General features: G+C 35.8%; 1 protein-coding gene and 1 non-coding gene across 2 annotated transcripts; one reads left to right on the top strand and one right to left on the bottom strand.

The window, feature by feature from the left end:
• Nucleotides 1-8173: 8173 nt before the first annotated feature.
• On the top strand, nucleotides 8174-8247 carry Trnar-ccu. Its single transcript has one exon. It is a non-coding gene; the product is annotated as a tRNA-Arg (tRNA).
• A 2582-nt stretch (nucleotides 8248-10829) lies between these two features.
• On the bottom strand, nucleotides 10830-14483 carry LOC111862236 (UDP-N-acetylmuramoyl-tripeptide--D-alanyl-D-alanine ligase-like). Its single transcript, XM_023847449.1, is given in 3 exon segments — nucleotides 10830-11770; nucleotides 11773-12079; nucleotides 14439-14483. Coding segments are annotated over 3 exon segments (1293 nt in total).
• Nucleotides 14484-18298: the final 3815 nt, after the last annotated feature.

The following is an 18298-nucleotide window of genomic DNA, read 5'->3' as shown; positions in this document are numbered from 1 at the left end:
GATGTGTCTTGAATTCAGGAGAGCGGGAACTAAAGGGACGCTATCCAGAGCGTCGGTTTTGAAAGTCAGTCGGTTACGATTCGTTGGTGTGCACGGACGTAAACTTACGTTCTTCCAAATTCAAACAAAGGACTCTATTATCATGTTACTTTGTGCACGGACCGGAAATTACATCAGCTAAATTTAAAAACAAATGGTTCAGCCAAGTATAAGTAAATAAAGAAATAAATAAATTAACAGGCGAGTTTGCGAATCAGCAAGTCATTTAACTGTCATATTAATGTACGTGTTGTAGTGATAAGTGTGAACGGTTATCAAAGAAATGGTGCCAAAATAAACCAGAATCATGTTGTACGTGTGCATTTGATCGCTTCCCTGTGCTCTTCTGAGTTAAGGTCCTGTATGCGATCCTGAGGATAGATCTCCTTGCCCTACCTACTGGCTAGCATAAAAAAATAAAAACCCTGAGAAAGTAAAGAGTGCTACAACAAGGAGAAGACGAGCGACGCTGCAACAGGTAAGGCGAGGCTGGAAGTTGCATCGCATCGCACAACAAGAGGAACGGTGAGAGAAAAGAGGGCACCTAACAGTGATTCTCGAGAAGCTCTAGACGGAAACAGGTGAAGTAAGAAAGGGGCGGGCATAAAATAAACCCTAGGAAAAAAATATGACATGTCATGAAAATCCGGGCCCTAGTTATCAACCTTTCATCATTTTGAAACCTAGAAGTTATTTCCATTTTTAACTGAAAATTAAGCAATTGCATTTTCATCTCCATAATCATTACTTTTCACTATTTTAACTGAACCATCCTCATCTTTTACTATATCAATTATATTTTTACTTTTTACTATAGTAAAATATAAGTCAGGGGCAAAGAGCACCATTCTATACGATGAACCGTTATCTTTGTAATCTGCATCAACTTCGGTTTCTTTATAATATAAATAATTAACACATGTTACTTTAAAGTCGCTGCTAGTGGCTTTCTCTATAACATGAGTATCAAGGCTTCTTCCAAACTTTTCAATGGCCTTACTGTGATCTATCTTAAAAATGTATTTCTTTTCACTTATAAATCTCTCAATAAATTTACAATTATCAATATTATAATGTCTATTAGTTAATTTATTACTAAACTAGCATATACTACAATTATAATAACAGATATCATTCGCATAAGCTTGCGTTGCTCTGCTATGCAAGTAGTGCGACACATGAACATTGCAATTACAGGTAATTTGTGGTTGCAGGTGCAAGTCTCTGCTACTTTCATGAAAACCTTTCTTGCGAAGGTTGCATTCAGTAATCTCTATGTTTAAGAAATTTACTAAGCGGGGAAAAAAGGCAAAAGGAGCCCTAGTCAGCATCTATTTTCAGTATTGGCGTTTTTTAAGTCTTAAACGCTGCAATTTAGCTGCTTTTAAATGCAACTAGCCTAAGCTATAATATTTAAGAAATTTATCAGGCAGAAAAAAAGACAATAAAACCCCGAGGTAGCTAATTATTCCATTCTCTGTTTTAAAATCCGGTGTTGGGTGATGTCTTAAATGACTTATAAGCGCGTTTCAGCTTGAAAACCAGGAGTTTTAAAAATACATGCAGTGTACATAGTGCGAAAAATTAAACAATATTACGCCAAATAAAAGTTTTCTTGTCATTTTAACCAGCACAGATTGGAAAGTTAAATATATAGCTTCAATGCTATGATAAGGGTGACGGTGAAGATTGTCAAGTAGTTTTTTTTATGTTTGGTATGCGCCTAGCGCGCTGCTAAAAGCTATGCGAGAATCTGATATTTGTAAGCGATTGACCTTGCTCGCAAAGAAAGCTAATATCTAAATAAATTATTACCTGATATGAAAACTGACATTGTAATAATAGGTGCAGGACCTGTTGGAATATTCACTGCTTTTCAAGCAGGAATGCTCGATATGAAATGTCATATCATAGATGTTTTGGATCAAGCGGGAGGGCAATGTACCGCTCTTTACCCAGAAAAACCGATATATGATATACCTGGTTATTCTATAATTACTGCTCGAAAGCTAATTGAACAATTAATGGAGCAAGCTTCGCCATTTGAGCCTGTTTACCACCAAGTCAAAAGGTGGAAAAAATCTCGGATGACGACGGTAAAAACTTTACTTTAATAACGAACATAGGCACAGAAGTGAAGTGCAAAGCTGTTGTCATTGCTGCAGGCAATGGAGTGTTTGAACCTAACCGCCCACCACTTAGCGATATATTAGAATATGAAAATAAATCTGTATTCTACAGCGTAAATAAAATTTCTGATTTTCAGTATAAGACTATAGCACAGGCCTACTATTCAGCATTTGGTAAATGCGAGCGCAAAGATTATTATCATATCACATTTTGGACGCCCAAAAGCCAAAAACAATAGTTTGTCACTAAAAAATATAGTTGAAACTTTATCGCAGTTATTAAATAAAGAGGTAAAGTTTGTTAATGATTGCATTGGCGAAAAAGTACAAAAACCAGTAAATGAGGTGGACGGAGGGGATGTAATATTACTGGAAAATCTGAGGTTTTATAAAGGAGAGGAGCAGAATGACTCGAATTTTGCTAAACAACTAGCATCACTAGCAGATATATATGTAAATGATGCATTTTCTTGCTCTCACAGAGCTCATGCTTCTATTTCACGTGTTACAGAATTTTTGTCTTACTATGCAGGATTTTGCTTACAAGATGAGCTAATGTATCTTGAAAAGGCCATATCATTTAATGCTAAACCTATTACTGCGATAGTTGGGGGAGCTAAAATATCGACTAAAATAAAAATGCTTATAAAACTAGCAGAAAAGGTCAATTATCTAGTTCTTGGTGGTGCAATTGCTAACANGCATATTTACTTATACTTTTTCTTCAACCCTGAAGATGGGGGCGATACGTTCCTCCGAAACGTCGGTTAACACCACATATACACGGTGCCAAATCCCAGAAGACTGCTTTCTTCAATTTTTTGTTGTTTAATAGAGTGAATATCGGCAATCTTTCTTTCAAAGCGGCGTCGTTGATTTTCTTCATAATGTTATTGAAACAGCAAATAAAAACAATTGCAAAATAATTGTGCCTGAAGATGTTTTGGTTGCAGTAAACTCTGATTACAGCACTGGCATTTTAAGAAACACCGAATCCATTTTGGATGATGATGTAATTTTAAATATCGGCTCTAAAACCTTGGGCACGATAAGCAGTATGGTAGCAAGCAGCAAGACTCTGCTGTGGAATTGACCTATTGGTGTCTTTGAACATTCAGCTTTTGCAAATGGCACAATAGAGGTGATGAAAATCGTAAGTAGTTTGACACAATAAGGAAAATTAACTAGCGTGATAGGGGGAGGAGACAGTTTATCTGCAATAAATGCTGCAGGTCTTACTGATAAAGATTTTACGTATGTTTCAACCGATAGAGGTGCGTTTTTAAGCTGGCTAAGTGGTGACGGAATGCTAGGAGTTGCTGCACTGCAATTAACGTCGGATTAAAGCTTTTTTAAATTGTTGCTTGTACCCTAGCTTTTTTTGTGAAGCTGTATCGTGATTATGTCAAAGAAAAACAGGCTAATTTTATGCTTAATAATACCGGTAATAGGATTTGTTTTTTATATTAAGGATCATTACTTTAATGATACAAACTCACGAATTGATTTTGAGCCATTCTTCAAAACAAATTCTGCGGGGCCAGACTACATTTCACCACTTCCGGAGTTGACTGACTTTGATAAGGGAGTGTTAAAAGTTTGTGGAGATTGGGGATCATACCCCGATAGAGAAGATTTCAGAGTTTTGCTTAATTGTCCACAGCATCAAGAAGTAGTAGAAGGAATATATGATAGGCTCGATCATCAAGTGATTACACCAAATGCAGACTTGGAGTTATTCAAGGATGAACTAACTAAGATTTGGTTTAAAATAGTGGAATTGAAAAAGAAACTATAGGGTTTGGGCTTATTTTTTTGTGGTGAGCCAGATAGATTGGGGCTTGGTGATATGCATTTTATAGGTAGGTACGTTGAGGCTCAAGAATATAAATGGGCAGGTGCGATTTGGAATGATAAGTCTCTGTGCAATAAATTAGAAATTGATCCACCAGTTTATACATTTGGAACGAAATATTTAGGAAAAGATGGAGAAGTAAAAGTTAAGTGCCCAAATGGGTATGCATATAACCTTCATGCTGATGATGTTTTAGTTTCAGCAACTAAAGCATTTAAGGCATTGGGGAAAGATGGAATGTGCCTATATAAAATGGAAGATGACAATCATCAATCGGTGTTTGTGAGAAAGAATGATGCCATACTTACGTTCTATTCTGACTTAATACTAAAATACAATGATAAAAGTACTAATTCTAGCTGCATTAGTAGGCGTAAGGCAAAAGCCACTAAGCAGTAATGGTGAGGTATAACAAGTAGAAAAGTTGGATAGGATAGTTAACAAAGTAAAAACACTGAGGTTTAACTTAAAATAACTTGATAAAACTTGAATCGCGCTTCCAAGTGCTGGTACCCACGAAAGTAGTGCAACTGCACAGACCAGTAGATTTCTTATGATTTTTGGAGTTTTACGCCCGCTCTCTAGTTTGTGGTATGACTTCCTAATATAATTTGTTATTCTACCTAAATACCAATTAACTACCCCACCGATGCTTGATCCTAATACTCCGAAAAGTAACATAAGTAGTGGATTGTAATACGACCTGAAATACAAGATAGTATAAAACACAAAGCCATGATATATAGGTAAGATCAGCGATGATATTAGGTTATCTGTGAACAACAGAAGATAATTTTCCATATAAGTTTACCAGGTCGTTGTACCATCTTCGTTATCAGAGATTGAGATTCCCATTTGTTTTAGTTGCTCTCTTATTTTGTCTGCAGTACCGTAATCTTTGTTTTGTTTTGCTGTCCTTCTTAAATCTATTAGTCTTTCTATTTCTTGATGACTCACGCCAGCAGTAAACCACTCTTGATAACTTGACCTGAGCAGACCAATAAATCTTGCGCTCTTAACGAAACTCTCTGTTAATTAGAGCTTCTCATTTTCGTTATTCGTTCTATTGATTTTTGTGGCCATTTCATGCAATATGACTAAGGCTTCAGGGATATTTAAGTCGTTTATTAAAGCCTCTACGAAATCTTTAGAGACTTCTGCATCAATTTTCTCAATAGTTATTACGTCCACGTCACGTAATAACCGATAAAACTTGTTTAGAGTTTCTTGTGACTCAGAAATAACATTTTTTGTCCAATCAAATGGTTTTCTATAGTGAGTCTTGAGCAGTGCGTGACGTATTACTTCACCCTTTATTCCGCTATGGAGTAGATCTCTTATCTTGATTATATTAAGTAGGGACTTGCTCATCTTTTCTTTATTTACCGTAAGAAAACCGTTGTGTACCCAATATTTTGCAAATACTGATCCGGCAAATGCAGATTTACTCTGCGCAATTTCATTTTCATGATGAGGAAATTGTAAATCTATACCGCCGCCGTGAATGTCGAAGTCTTGACCAAGGTAAGCATGTGACATTGCTGAACATTCTATATGCCATCCTGGCCTTCCTTCTCCCCATGGACTACTCCAGTAGCTTGAAAGCTTATAGTCAGTATCGTTTGCAGGCTTCCATAGTGCAAAATCTCCGGGATGTTTTTTATTTTCACTGACTTCAACTCTGTTGCCATAATCCAATTCATCAATTTCTTTTCCTGATAAAGCACTGTACTCAGAGTAAGACTCTACGCTAAAATATACATGCTTATTGGATTCATAGGCATGACCAGATTGCAGCAAATGTTCAATTAATTTGATGATATAATCTATATTTTCCGTTGCTTTTGGTTCGTATGTTGGCTCTGCATAGTTCATGCTTCTCATGTCTTCGTGAAAAGTCCTAGTATAGTATGTGCTGATGCTTTCTACACTGCTATTTTTCTCACTTGCTGCGTTGATTATCTTATCATCAATATCGGTTATGTTGCGCACATAAGTAACTTTGCCATAACAAAATTTAAGCAGTTGAAATAATACGTCGTAAACAACAACAGAACGCGCATTACCTATGTGTGCTGTATCATATACCGTTGGTCCGCAAACGTACATCTTTACATGATCTTTATCGATCGGTATAAAAGGCTCTTTTTTTTGTTAAGGTGTTATAGAGCCTAACTTTTTAGAAAACAAAATGCTCCAAGTATGAGCTGTGGTCCTTTAACTATTACAACAAGGATAAGTAGCAACCCGCATAAAGACACTAAGACTCCCAGTATAGAGAGAAGCCCATCTTTACTCATAATACCAAGTGAAATGAGAGTTGTTCCAATTGCAGGAATGAAGTTAGTTAGGGGTAGCGGAATGGCTATCGATAATGCACAAAGCAGCGTTATGAAAGCTAAAATCTTTTCACCTGGCCCGCAGAAAATGAAAGACGTTCTCGGTTTCATGAACTTTTCTATTTTTCTTAAAGCAGGAGAAGTTTTTTCTATCCCAAGAGCTAGTGTTGAACGTTGAAAAGACTTTCTTTCCAACCAGTGAGGCATCCAAGGAGAATCAAACCCCAACAGAAGCTGCAGTGAGAATAGGATTAGAGGTATAGAAAGTATAGTTGTATAGCCAGGTGGAACCGGTATAGGTACTGAAAGTGGCAAAGAGAAGATAATTATTAAAATACCAAAACTGCGCTCATGCAGGGCTGTTTTTATGTCAAACAGTGTTATTTTATCACTATTGGCGTTGTTGGTGTCTGCAACCTCTTTTAGAATATCAGTAGCTAATTTTTTATTTTCGGCTAATTTCTCACTTTTTTGCACAATTATCCTTTAACAAAATGATTCCTTCTAACTAACATAATTACCGCAGTATTTCAATGTTTAAGTTTTTAAACAAATGACAGGCACTAAAGTACGTGTCACAAAGTATAAAGACGCTAACGATCTGGCTCGTTAGCTGATAGTTTCTCTGAGTCCTTAAGTTCTTGTTTAAGGTTTTTAATGCCTTTTCCCAGATCACCCATAACTTGTGGTAACCTACCTGCGCCAAACAGAACTAAGATTATTATTAAGACTAGAAATAATTGCCATGGTCCTAAGCTCATTTGTACCTCCATTTAAAATATTAACCTTTAGAAATTGAAACCTGACTGAAGTCAAGTAACACATGAATTATATCACCTTATCACCTTATTTAGTTGTAGATCAAAATTTTTTAGTGTTTGATTCTATTTTATAATAATTTCAGACTAGATTATTTTCTTGCAGCAAGTATACCATCAAACGGAAGCTCATCACCTAACTGCAAAGTAGAAGAGAACTCACTAAAGAACTTTGCTAGCGTATGATCTTTAGGACTATGATATATATATCACTGGAAACTCCTGATTGGATAATTTTACCGCTTTTCATTACGTAGATAAAATCTGCAACATTTAATGCTTCTTGCGGATCGTGAGTTACCATTAACACGGGGGTATTTTTACTACTAAAAAGGGACAATATATGATGTCTTATTCGGCACTTTGACAGTATATCTAAGTTAGAAAATGGTTCATCGAGCAACACAACATCAGGATTTTGTGCCATTACTCTCGCTATTGCAACTAATTGTTGCTGCCCTCCCGATAGGGCATTAGGATACATATTTTCATATTTTTCTATGTTTAATAGCTTCAAAATTTCCAATGCAGTGAGCTATGAATAGCAAAAGTTATATTCTCTACTACTGTTTTGTGAGGAAATAGAGCAGAATGTTGAAAAATCAATCCGACATTCCTATGCTCTATTGCAATTGATGTGTGGCTACTTGCAACTAGCCTATCATTTATAAAAATGGTGCCAGATTTTGGATTTTCTATCCCTGCAATTAATTTTAAAATCGTTGATTTGCCGCAACCTGAATGTCCAAGTAGACATGCAACATTTCCTCTCTTTATCTCAATATTTATGTTGCTTAAAGTGAAATTGTCTTGATTGTTATAGGAATAACTAATGTTGTTAACTAGCATCAATTTAAACCGTATTATTAAATATAATAGCATTATACTCAAAAAATATACAGAAATGTTTTTTGTTATTATAAATTGGTGATGCAGGAGATCTAGAAAAGTACAAGATTTTTGCTATAATTTTGTGCAGATAATAGAAAACATGAGACTATAACTCAGTAGGATAGAGCATTGGATTCCTAATCCGAAGGCCGTGCGTTCGAATCGCACTAGTCCCATACCAATTACAACATAACCATAAAACCTACAGTAATACTATATCTCACTGCGTTTAAATGTCAACTAATATATCTAACTTTGTTATAATAATAACAATACATTTTTACTTTATGTATATTTAAAAAGAAAGTAAATAATTTAATCTTTTGTGACATTGATTAATATGGTGCCTTTACTGGAAATGTTTTTTTGAAAAAGAAAAGGGATTAAACTTCTCGCATAACCTAGAAAAAGGGATATTATTGTAACGTGTTTACGTTACTGAAGAAGCCGTAGAGATGGTTAATTGGTTTATTTAACAATCTACAAATAACGGCTACAATTAATTATCACAATTTCGCGGGTTTCCACACTTTACAAACCCTACAACACAATCTCTTAACACAATCTTCACGAAACTTCACGTACTAATAACGCGGGAGCTATACAACTCTCCCTGAAATACACACTCCGAGTATAACTGTACTACAGCAATCACTATGTCTGGAAAGCACACAATAATTCTTCCGCTCGCTGACTTCTTCGTTATCGCACACTCGCAGGCTGCTATGTTTCAACTGTCCTGTCAGCTGCTGTGGAGTCCACTTATATAGCCGCGGTGCTTACCGGTTGCGTAATGAGTGCCACATCACAGTAGGAAATTGATTACGGGTACGTTAGCGTGGCGCGTTACGTCACCGCTGTTGACTCGCGTTGCCTAGCGACCGCGATATCACTCGGTGACGTCACCGCGGAGGGGAGTGGCGGGGTGATGTCTCGCCCGTTACGCGAGCGTTACGTTACCGCTGAGGGGTGGGAGGGGAGCGCTGACTCACCAGCCGCGTCACTGCTGGTGTGGGGGGGGGCTCGGCTTTGCGCAACATGTCACATTATTTTAAATATTGGCGTTTTTTGTGTGCTCTTAAATTGCTTTAGCTATAAAATTAAGAAGTTTACCAAGCGAAAAAAAGGCAAAAGAAACCCTGGCCATTGTTTATTTTCAGTATTGGCGTTTTTTTAAGTCTTAAACGCTGCAATTTAGCGAGTTTTAAACCGCAACAGATCTAAATTTAAACGATAAGAAATTTACCAAGCAGAAAAAAGGCGAAAGAAACCCTGTTGGCTAGTTATTCACTATCTATCTTTTAAATTGGCTTTTTTTATTGTCTTAAACGCTTTAACAAGCGCATTTTAGCTTATATTAGGTAAAACCCTTGAAAGTTTATAAAGACATGAGATGCACATAGTGCAAAAAAATAAACATAAGACACCAACCATAATACTCTTGTCGTTTAATCTGTATAGATAAAGATAACTGAACACCTCCAGTATCATGATAATGAAACTGGTGAAGGTTGTCAAGTAGTTTTTGTTTCTATTGGATGACGTTATAGCTTTTTTTCCACCGTCGTCTATCCGTTTTCTGTGTAGTGGAATTGGTATCAGCAGATGCATCCCAGTCGGTAATTTTATAATTATAACCCACGCTTCCAGGCTTTTTTTGACCAAAAATCTCCTGTTTCCCTACGCCTTTTCCCCCCACTCATATAAAGCTGTCTTGCCAATTTTAAATCTCTTTGCAACACCTGCCACGCTTTCTCCTCAATACTTTCTATAAACCTTGAAGTATTCTGGCACTATATTTTCAATTGATAATGGACGGATTTTTATTGTTTCAAGGTCAGTTGATTTTTCGATTGAGCTACTCATCATAACTTTCACCTGATCTCGAGTAAGCATGGGATTTGTATCACCGGTTATACGCTTTAGCAACATAGAAATGATCCTACTTTCTAAGAAGAAAGCTATTAACTTGGCCATTGGGAAAGATACGTTGACTAACAAGCACTTTCTGTTAGTAACATTCAAAATAAACTTTAATAGGCTTTTGAAAGAATGGATCTTTGGTCCATCTATATTGTATATTTTCTTATCTTTTTTGTTAAGGTTGATGATACGATATACTACTTCAGCTAGGTCGGTTACACATATCAGCTGAAATTTAGTTGTTCCACCGCCAATTAGCGGCAAAAAAGGAAGAATCGTCGCTAACTTCACAAATTTATCAAAGAAACTATCTTCTTTGCCAAATACAAGGCTGGGTCTAATTATTATTGCTTCTGGAAATGCTGAAGTTACAGCTTTTTCGCCTTCCAATTTACTTTGGGCATATTTTGACAGCTTGCTATTTTCTATCCCCATAGCAGAAAAATGTATCATCATGGGTACATTTTTTATCTTTGCAGCTCTTGCTATTCTTTCAGCTATGCCAACATGAATGGCATAGAAATCATGCTTTTTTGTCTCATATAATATTCCTACTAAGTTTATGACTGCATCACATTCCTCTGTACTTCCTAAAATTGATTTTTTATTAAAAAAAATTGCCTTTAAGTACTGATATTTGCCCTAAATTTCCACATAGTTTCAGGCAAGCAGCGTTTTCTTGGTAACGAGTAAATATTCATATTAAATACCCCGCTGCTTCCAGACGTCTTACGATGTGTTTTCCTATAAATCCTGTTCCACCAAAAATAACTACACGTCTTGTCACGATTAAAACTTCTAATAACTAAACCCTAAATTAATACAGTAGTTTTATTTAATATTCCATTATGAGTCTCTGTACTATAAGATCCATTTTCATTCCACGTGAGCCTTTAACTAGAATTACATCATTATTCTGAACAATATTAGCTAAATCACTTTTCAATTGATTGGAGTCATTAAAATGCGCACCTTTCATATTGCTTGGCAAAAGCCTGTGCAATTCTAACATAAATTTACCGACCGTATAAACTTTACTCACATCACATTCTACGATAAAATCAAGCAACTTTGTATGAAATATTACGCTTTCATTACCAAGCTCTAGCATATTGCCGAGTAATGCTACTTTTCTCCGATTAGAATATGTACCTAAAGTTCTTATTGCAGCTTTCATTGAAGCAGGATTGGCGTTATAAGAATCATCAATCAAATATACGTTCTTCCCATTGTATTTAGCTTTGTGAACACTACCTCTGCCTTTGGTTACACTAAAATTTTCAAGTGCAAGTGGTAATTTCGATAAATCAAGTCCGAGTCTTTGTACAACTGCTGCAACAGCCAACACAGAGTATGCAAAATGTTCGCCTTGCGCAGATAAACTACAGTCTATGATCAGATTATTATTCAGTCTAATTTTTAAATTCAGCCCGCCATCGTTTCTTATTAGGTCTAATAAATGAACAGTAGCACTTTTATCTTTACCAAAACTTATTACATCTCTATTGGCATGTGATGAGAGATAGTCACGATATTTATTATCTCTGTTCAAAACCAAAGTGCCGTTATTTTTCATGCCATACAGAACTTCCAATTTTGCTTGTGCAATATCAAGTAGCGACGAAAATTTTTCAACATGTGAAGGTTCTACGTTGGTGATAACCGCGATATCAGGATTACTAATCTTAGATAATTCTTTGATTTCACCAGCTTTATTCATTCCCATTTCAAGAATTAAGTACTGGCAACTTTCCGGAGCTTTCAGAACTGTCAAAGCAATCCTGTATTATTATTCAAGTTCCCTTCATTTACATGAGACACTCCATATAATGATAAAACAGTGTACAGCATGTCCTTTGTAGTAGTTTTCCCGACACTACCTGTGATTGCAATAACTTTAGCACTAACAAGAACACTTCTAATGTAATATGATGCCATATCATGCAAAGCTTTGAGAGTATCTTGCACAACAAGTAGAGGAAGATTTCTATATTTACCTTCGATTACGTTTAAAAATGTTTCATGTAAAAAATCATGCGCATCAAAGTTCTTCCCTTTAAGAGCAATAAATACATCACCTTGTATCTGTTGAAATATTCGAGTTGTGTACCCAATTACAACTACCTACTTTTCTTCCACCAGTGACATCGATGATATTATTTGCGTTCCACTTGAACATAAATTAGCCTTAAAGCAAATTGAACAATAAAAGTAGCGAAAATACTACATGCTTAAGAAAATTTGTAAATAATATTTGCAATCCCTATAAATTCATCTTATAATAGACATAGAAGTTTAAATGTTTTCATTTATAATTTAGAGTATATTATAGTATTTAGTATGGGAATACTTAGGAGGTATGTATGACAGATATCTGGGCTAAGGTAGGCGTGGCAGTTAAAAAAGGCGCGGAAACTACAAAAGACGTACTTCTTCTTGTGTCTAAAGCACTCATTTACCCTATAAAGAAGCCGTTTGCTTCATTGGATGAAATGAAACATAATGCCACAGTTTCGTTAAAGGGAGCTGTTGGTATGAATGTACCTGAAAAAGAAAGGGAATACGACCCACCTATAGAAACTACGCAAGCTAGCAAGAATCTCGGCGTAGAAATAAGAAGCTATAAGAGTGGGGGAATAAAATTTTTAGCATCAAAAACTTTGACGGGAGATGTACCTTATTTGACGAGAGAACAATTAGGTGAAATAGAAGAACTAAATAAGGAAGATAAGTACTCAAGCATAGCTATCTTTAGAGAAGAAAACCAAGTTGTAATTGAAGTTCATGTTTAGAAAATCACTAACGATATTAAAAACAATTCTGAACACAAAGGAAAGAGTTCAGGAGAGATAAAAGAGCTTGTTCTTAAAGGAATTTATGATAAAATTGATCACAACCTTAAAGGCCTGGCGGGAATCACCGGTGGAGAGTTGGAATGTCACACGGACCGAAAATTGCTACATGGTATTGCGGAAAAATTATATCGAGAATATGATAACAGATCGTCAAAAACTGCAGTACCTAAAAAGCCATCAAATACTATGAATTCTTCAGAAACTGTTAAAGGTACAAATTATGAAAAGTATTTTGGTATAACTAACCCTAACGAATTTCCTTTTGGTAAAGAAACTATATCTCCTACAAAGATGCAATTGCCGCAAGGTATCGAAGAGCAGGTAAAAGAGCTGGGTGCTTTTTTGAATTCGACTTTGATGAAGCAATAAAATCACTATCTAAACCTGCAAAAAACGATGAAAAAGTAAACTGGAGAGGCTGACTTGAAATATGAGCAATAAAAGTTATGATGGTAATAACATTTTTGCTCAAATATTAAGAGGTGAGTTACCTTGTGAGAAGGTGCACGAAAATGAGCGTGTGTTGGCGTTTTATGATAAATATCCTGACGCACCAGTTCACATTTTGGTCGTACCAAAAAGTCAATATACTTCATATGATGACTTTATTCTAAAAGCCTCTGCAGAGGAGATAGTAAATTTCTTTAAAACTGTAAGAGAGATAACACATAAGTATAATCTAGAAAAAAACAGGGTACAGATTAGTTACTAACTACGGTGAAAACGGAGAACAAGTTATACCACATTTTCATGTGAATATTTTAGGTGGTAAAAGATTAGGAAAGCATGTAAGTTTGTAGTGTTGCTTTCTATATATTTTGTTAAATGAGTGAATATTTAACCATAGTAATTTTTATCTGCGTATCAATCATAGTATCTCTTGCTTTGGGTATATTGCCGATGTTTCTTGCAGTGAGCAATCCTGATAGCGAAAAACTTTCAACATATGAGTGCGGCTTCAACCCTTTATCAAGAGCAAGAAAAAATTTTGACATTAAGTTTTACTTAGTTTCAATATTATTTATAATATTTGACTTAGAAATTGCTTATCTTTTTCCTTGGGCTGTTTCTTTGTCCAAGATAAGTTATTGTGGATTTTGGTCTATGATGATATTTCTTGCAATACTCACTATAGGCTTTATCTATGAATGGTGTAAAGGTGCGTTAGAATGGGAGTAAGTTTATGACGGGTCAAATCCTAACTAATGATGATTGGGGTCATTATAAGAAAGAAGGGTTTCTTGTCACTAAATTTGGTGATTTAATAGACTATATAATGAATTGGGCAAGATCTGGCTCATTGTGGCCAATGACATTTGGTCTTGCGTGTTGTGCAGTGGAGATGATGCACACTGCATCCAGTCGTTACGATCTTGATAGATATGGCATAATGTTTCGTGCAAGTCCAAGGCAAGCGGACATTATGATTGTTGCCGGTACACTAACTAACAAAATGGCAGCAGCGTTGCGTAAGGTTTACGACCAAGTGGCAGATCCGAAGTATGTTGTATCCATGGGCAGTTGTGCAAATGGTGGTGCTTATTATCATTACTCCTATTCAGTAGTCCGTGGTTGTGATAGAATTGTACCGGTTGATGTGTATGTTCCTGGATGCCCACCAACCGCTGAGGCATTGCTATATGGAATGCTATGCTTACAAAATACAATAAAACGAACTCGGAATATATACAACATGGATAAAACTGCAAAGCATATACAAAAAAAGACCAAATGTGAATCCACTCAGCAAGGCGATTGTACTATTGCGATGTATTCAGCTTTAGATGATATTGAAAATCACTTGCTCTTTCTACGTGATGATGAGAAATGCAGGTTTGAATTATTAGTTGATATTTTGGGGGTTGATTATCCGGATAGAGAAAAACGTTTTGAGCTAATATACAACTTGCTCAGCATTGTGCGTAACATCAGGGTACATGTAAAGCTTCAGCTATATGAAAGTTATATGCCTACAAGTGTAGTGAATATATTCAGTACAGCTGCATGGTTTGAGCGAGAAGTGTTCGATGTGTATGGAATAAAATTCTCTGATCACCCCGATCTGCGTAGGATCCTAACGGATTATGGATTCAAAGGCTATCCAATGTTGAAAGATTTTCCTCTCACTGGCTATGAGGAAGTTGGGTATGATATAGAAGCAAAAAGTTTGTGTATAATCCTATAGATTTGCATCAGGATTTTCGGATGTTTGATAGTTTATCCCCTTGGGAAGATAAAGCTACAAAAGTAAATATAAAGGAGTAGAAAATGACAGTACAAAGAAAAAAAAATATCTTTGATCGGTGCAGGAAATATCGGTGGAACTCTTGCCCATATGATTGCGCTTAGGGAGCTTGGTGACGTTGTTTTACTTGATGTCAGTGATGAAATACCGCAAGGTAAAGCACTTGACATTGCAGAATCGTCCCCTATTGACAGGTTTAATACTAGCATCATCGGTACAAATAGGTACGAAGATATAAAAAAACTCCGATGCAATTACAGTAACTGCTGGTAATGCGAGAAAACCAGGAATGAGCAGGGACGATCTCCTCCAAACTAATGCCAAAGTAATGAAGGAGGTTGGTGAAAATATTAAAAAATACTCTCCAAACGCGTTTGTAATAGTGATTACTAATCCTTTGGATACCATAGTTTCAGTGGTGCACAAATTTTCAGGCATTCCAACTAACATGATTGTTGGAATGGCAGGAGTGCTTGATTCTTCTCGTTTTCGCTATTTTCTTGCAAGTGAGTTAAATATATGAACTGAAGATATATCTGCTTTCGTGCTTGGAGGACATGGCAACACTATGGTACCACTCATTCTCTGTGCTTCCATTGCTGGCATTCCTCTTACCCAAATCATTGATATGGGTTTCATCACACAGGAAAAAGTTGATGAAATAGTCAAGCGTACTCGTAATGGTGGGAAAGAGATAGTTGATTTACTGAAGTCTGGGTCTGCGTACTATGCTCCTGCCTCTTCAGCCATATGTATGCTAGAATCATATTTAAAAGATAAAAGGCGTATACTACCATGTGCTGCTTATCTCAGTGGTGAATATGGCGCGAAAGACCTATTCATTGGCGTTCCTGTAATTGTCGTATAAAACGGAGTTGAAAAGGTCTTAGAAGTTAAAATGGAAGGTAGTGAACAAGAGATGTTCAATCACTCTGTGAAAGCAATGAAAGATTTAGTGAAGTCTTTAGGTTTATAAGTAAATTAATATTTTATAGGATTTCTTTATAACTTGAGTTTCGCAAACAGCCTAAAAAGTTGCTTGTGGTTACCTCTGCGACTTCATCGGGTAAGTCATTCCATAATTTCGCCAGGCAATCCACAATATATTTTACCATTGCCGGCTCCTTTTTTTCCCCTCTGTAAGGTTCAGGTGATAGATACGGTGAATCAGTTTCAACTAAAACACGCTCACGTGGTACATCTTGTGCAATTCCTCTCAGTAAGCTAGCATTTTTAAAAGTAATAATTCCAGAAAATGAAATATACAATCCCAAATCTATAGATTGATAAGCAAGCTCTTTCGAAGAAGCAAAGCAGTGCATTACTCCACTAAAAGTACCATTCTTCATTTCTGACTTTAACATATCAATCATTTCACAATCAGCATTTCTAGCATGAATAACTAAACGTAACCCCGTTATTCTTGCCACTTCTATGTGCAATGGAAAACTTTTTTCCGATTGCTTTTGTTATTAGATTTATAAAAATCTAATCCGGTTTCACCGATGCCAATTACCTTTTGATTTTTGGTAAATTCAACTAGTTCATCAACACGTATACACTCACCATTTTCTACAGTAATATCAAGTGGATGTACACCAAAAGAGAAGTAAACGTAATCATAGGACGAAGAAATTGTTAACAATTTAGGAACATCATCAATGCTTGTGCATAAGTTATGTAAAACTTTTACACCATTTTGCTCTGCCCTTGAAATTACTTTCGGTATTTCATCATCAGAAAAATAAATCAAATGGCAATGAGAATCTACTATCATAAATTTATTATAATTTTCATTCGATAATATAGGCTTTTATTTGAGAAGAAAACTCTTCTATCACTGTTTTATAAACTTCCTTCTTAAAGGATATAGCATTTGCTACCAAATCATCTACACTTTGCCAACGCCATTCTTTGAATTTTGGATGATCAGTATAGTTAATATTAATGTCTTTATCCTCTCCATAAAACTTCATTAAGAACCATCTCTGCTTTTGGCCAGAATATCTCCCATTCCAACAAGTTGGTATAAATTCCTCAGGTAAGTTGTAGTATATCCAACCCTTACTTTCGGCTATAATCTCTGCTTTATCAGTGCTAACTTCCTCTAGCAACTCACGTAACGCTGCATGTTCCAGCTCTTCACCATCATCAACCCCTCCTTGCGGCATTTGCCAAGCAAAAGTCACTATCAAAGCGTTTTCCAACAAAAACGTGCCCTTGTTTGTTAAATAGCATTATGCCAACACAAAGACGATACTTATCTTTCTGTTCAACCACGAGTGCGCTCTGTTAAATTATTTACAGAAGTTTTAACTAATTTTTCTCCATTATTCATCTTTTTAACAATTCTTTCTGCAATTTCCTTTGCACTCAAGTTCGAATTGTCAATTTCAAGCGAACCTTCAGGTACAAATAACCTTTTTTCTCTAGTCCTTTTTATGGTAAAATCTGAATCAATAATTTTACCTTCCTGGTACCTGTCTTTTGATTCAACACGCTTTATTAACTCTTCATTATTGCAATGCAATACTACAGGAAGAATTTCTACACCCATTTTTTCAACTAAATTCACCATTGAGCTGTATACTCTCTGGTCGTAAGAACCACCATCTATCAACTCATTTTTAAATGTATAATGCTTTAATTATATGTGGTGTTCTCCCAGTACCGCTAGCATATTTTCTCTAACCGCAAAATTTTTTTCCCATAGGTCATCGGAAACTTCAGCATTTTGTAATTTAACCATGTTAAGTATAACATTGTTGAATAGATTATTACTTACTATCACCGCATCAATGATCTCACCCAGGTTTCGTGCAATAGCAAACTTACCACTACCTGGAAAGCCGATTAAGTAAACAAGAGCTTTGCTCATAATAAATACACTATTAGAAAACCATCCTTAAGTTATATATAAAAGGATATGTATTGTATATACTGTTGCATCAAAAGCATGAACAATTTGGTCTTAGTAATACCAAAAATAGTTCATGTTTAGAAATTTTGAATATATTATTATAAACAAATTATATAATTTAAAATGATGGCTAGTGTATCTGGTGATGCAGAATTAATAAAAAACATGATTGTAAGTATCATAGATCAAAACAAAGGTCATGATATAGTCACTTTTGATGTGCAGAATAAAACCGATATTGCAAAATATATGATTATTGCATCTGGCGATTCGAGCCGCCACGT

Source organism: Cryptotermes secundus, unplaced genomic scaffold (assembly GCF_002891405.2).
Source record: "Cryptotermes secundus unplaced genomic scaffold, Csec_1.0 scaffold1834, whole genome shotgun sequence".
Lineage (NCBI taxonomy): Eukaryota > Metazoa > Arthropoda > Insecta > Blattodea > Kalotermitidae > Cryptotermes > Cryptotermes secundus.
Note: the sequence above shows the minus strand (reverse complement) of the source record. Positions and strands in the feature narration are given on the sequence as shown.